Source organism: Lolium perenne, chromosome 2 (genome assembly GCF_019359855.2).
Source record: "Lolium perenne isolate Kyuss_39 chromosome 2, Kyuss_2.0, whole genome shotgun sequence".
NCBI lineage: Eukaryota > Viridiplantae > Streptophyta > Magnoliopsida > Poales > Poaceae > Lolium > Lolium perenne.
Window position 1 is genome coordinate 96,702,204 of NC_067245.2, and position 1,973 is coordinate 96,704,176.

At 47.6% G+C, this 1,973-nt stretch overlaps 1 protein-coding gene across 1 annotated transcript; it reads right to left on the reverse strand.

Moving 5' to 3' along the window:
• Nucleotides 1–915: 915 nt before the first annotated feature.
• Nucleotides 916–1,717, reverse strand: LOC127330146 (stearoyl-[acyl-carrier-protein] 9-desaturase, chloroplastic-like). Its single transcript, XM_071825404.1, has 3 exons — nucleotides 1,359–1,717; nucleotides 1,162–1,295; nucleotides 916–1,103 (listed from the first exon to the last, which is right to left on the reverse strand). The coding sequence occupies exons 1-3, from the start codon at nucleotides 1,715–1,717 to the stop codon at nucleotides 916–918; spliced, it is 681 nt and encodes a 226-aa protein (XP_071681505.1).
• Nucleotides 1,718–1,973: the final 256 nt, after the last annotated feature.

The following is a 1,973-nucleotide window of genomic DNA, read 5'->3' on the forward strand; positions in this document are numbered from 1 at the left end:
ATGGAAGAATCCTACTATGTGTCATGGATGGATGGTAGTGGCTGTTCATGTCCTACATAGTGATTATCCTCAGATGATTTATGCGAAGGAAAGATCATCGAAATCTAGAGAAATGCGATCATATATGAGCCGACGTCGAAGTGTTTTTTTCTAAAACTTGACACCTTTTTAAAAGCTGATGAAATATTCATATGTTGACGCCGCCACCATGTCGTATGATGGTTGTCGTTCAAGAAAATCAACATTAAGCCGATGAAAAAGACTATATAATCGTTCTAGTATTTTAATTCTACCGTGGTCATGGCATGATTGTCATTTTGGAAAAGCAGAACCGTGAGCCCTTTGTACGAATAAAAAGCGTGCTATATATTGGGGGCATTGACAGATCAAGGCGGTGGAAACGTCGTCGGCGTAGTTTTGCTCCATAGTGCGAAAAGCTCAAAATCAAAACGTCTCATCTGGCGGCATCATGGCAATTTGTGAAATCTCTCATAAAATCACAAAATTTTGAACAGTAGAATCTTTTTTTTGCTTCTGCTGGCAACCATAAAATCCTGGCTCACTGCCTTGTATACAGTATGGCAAAAAATGTTTGCTATGCAAATAATTTAGGGGAGCAGAAAGCTAGTTTTTGGAAATAGTACGTAGACGTGCATCTCAAAGAAAACACGTGTGAAACATTACACAAACCTACACATAAATCGTCTTCCATGGAAGCTAAATGTGCCAAAGGCATACAATTCCTTCTTGCTAACTTAGCTGAAGATTCAATCTAACTATCGCTAAAAACGCGTGCAAAAAAATTGATACATTATTGAAGCTTTGCAACAGCTGCCATCAGTAAAAACATAAAACGCCACGTCTTGACTTCATGGCGCTGGTCGGGAATCGAGCGTTCCACGCCGGCCGTATCCATCATGCACGAGTGCCCAAGCTCGCGTAGCGCATCACCTGGCCAAGTGAGGCCGTGCGCACGCACAGCGCGGCGCCGGCAAGGATGACGCGGCTCTCCCTGATGTCGACACTGCTGTTGAACACGATGATGGCCATCGAGTAGATCGCCTCCTTGTGACAACCGACAACGGCCGCAAGTATAACAAGATCTAAAAGCGTAAAAAAGAATAAAAAGGACTGATCAGGGATTATGCAAATCAAAATTACTAGCATACCATGCCAAGTGTATAGGAGGCGTCAAGGTTGCCGGAGTCCGCTCTCTTGCATGGACGGTGAGGCACAGCTGCGACGCCTTCTTGAGAACAAAATTGTTGTGTCCTAGCTTCCAAACATTTTTGCACCTGCAGTAGCATCCTAAAAAAAGAGAGACGATAATCTATTGTTCTTGCGTGCGAGGATCTTACATCATGGTAACCCCTGCTAGGTCGGCCAGCGACCCGGCGGATGCAGCAACATCAACAATTATGGAGACCACCATATCATCCAGCAGATCATCGAATCTGAGATGTTGCTCCTCCTTCTTTTTTGCTGGCGGCATGAAGAAGTCATACACAGCACGTGCGCCATGCTCCACGATGCGGGCGTAGGCTATCTCGTGGCGCTTATCGTCGGCGGCAATGGTGCCGCAGACGCGAGCCAGGACGCCGTCACCGCGCGCCCTGGCGAGGCGTGCGGTGTTGCCGTGGGAGACGGCCGTGGCGCGCTCCTGGAAGCGTGTGTAGACGAAGCTGATGTAGGGGTTGTTCTCCGTCCTGAGGTCCATGCGCCGGAGCCGATGTGAGGTGCTGGACGGTCGTCTCGACCGCGCGCATGTCGACGCGGCCGGAGAGGTACAAGTACTCGTTGAGGACGTTGCCGTGGCGGTTCTCCCCGTCCAGGTACAAGATCTGCGAAAAACAAATGGCGCCCTCAATGAATCAAACCTCGCGTCCACATATCCACCGAAAAAATAAAAATCCTGTCAAAGTTAAAGGAAACTTCTAGCTTACCATCCCAAGTATGAATGATGCATCGAGGTT

What these genes read in the sequence shown, in the direction of transcription:
- LOC127330146 (XM_071825404.1), bottom strand. Translation starts at nt 1,717, where the DNA reads ATGGACCTCAGGACGGAGAACAACCCCTACATCAGCTTCGTCTACACA. An exon ending in CTAGCAGGGGTTACCATGAT is followed by an intron (nt 1,296 to 1,358) that starts GTAAGATCCTCG and finishes ATGCTACTGCAG; the next exon opens with GTGCAAAAATGTTTGGAAGC. An exon ending in ACACTTGGCATGGTATGCTA is followed by an intron (nt 1,104 to 1,161) that starts GTAATTTTGATT and finishes TTACGCTTTTAG; the next exon opens with ATCTTGTTATACTTGCGGCC.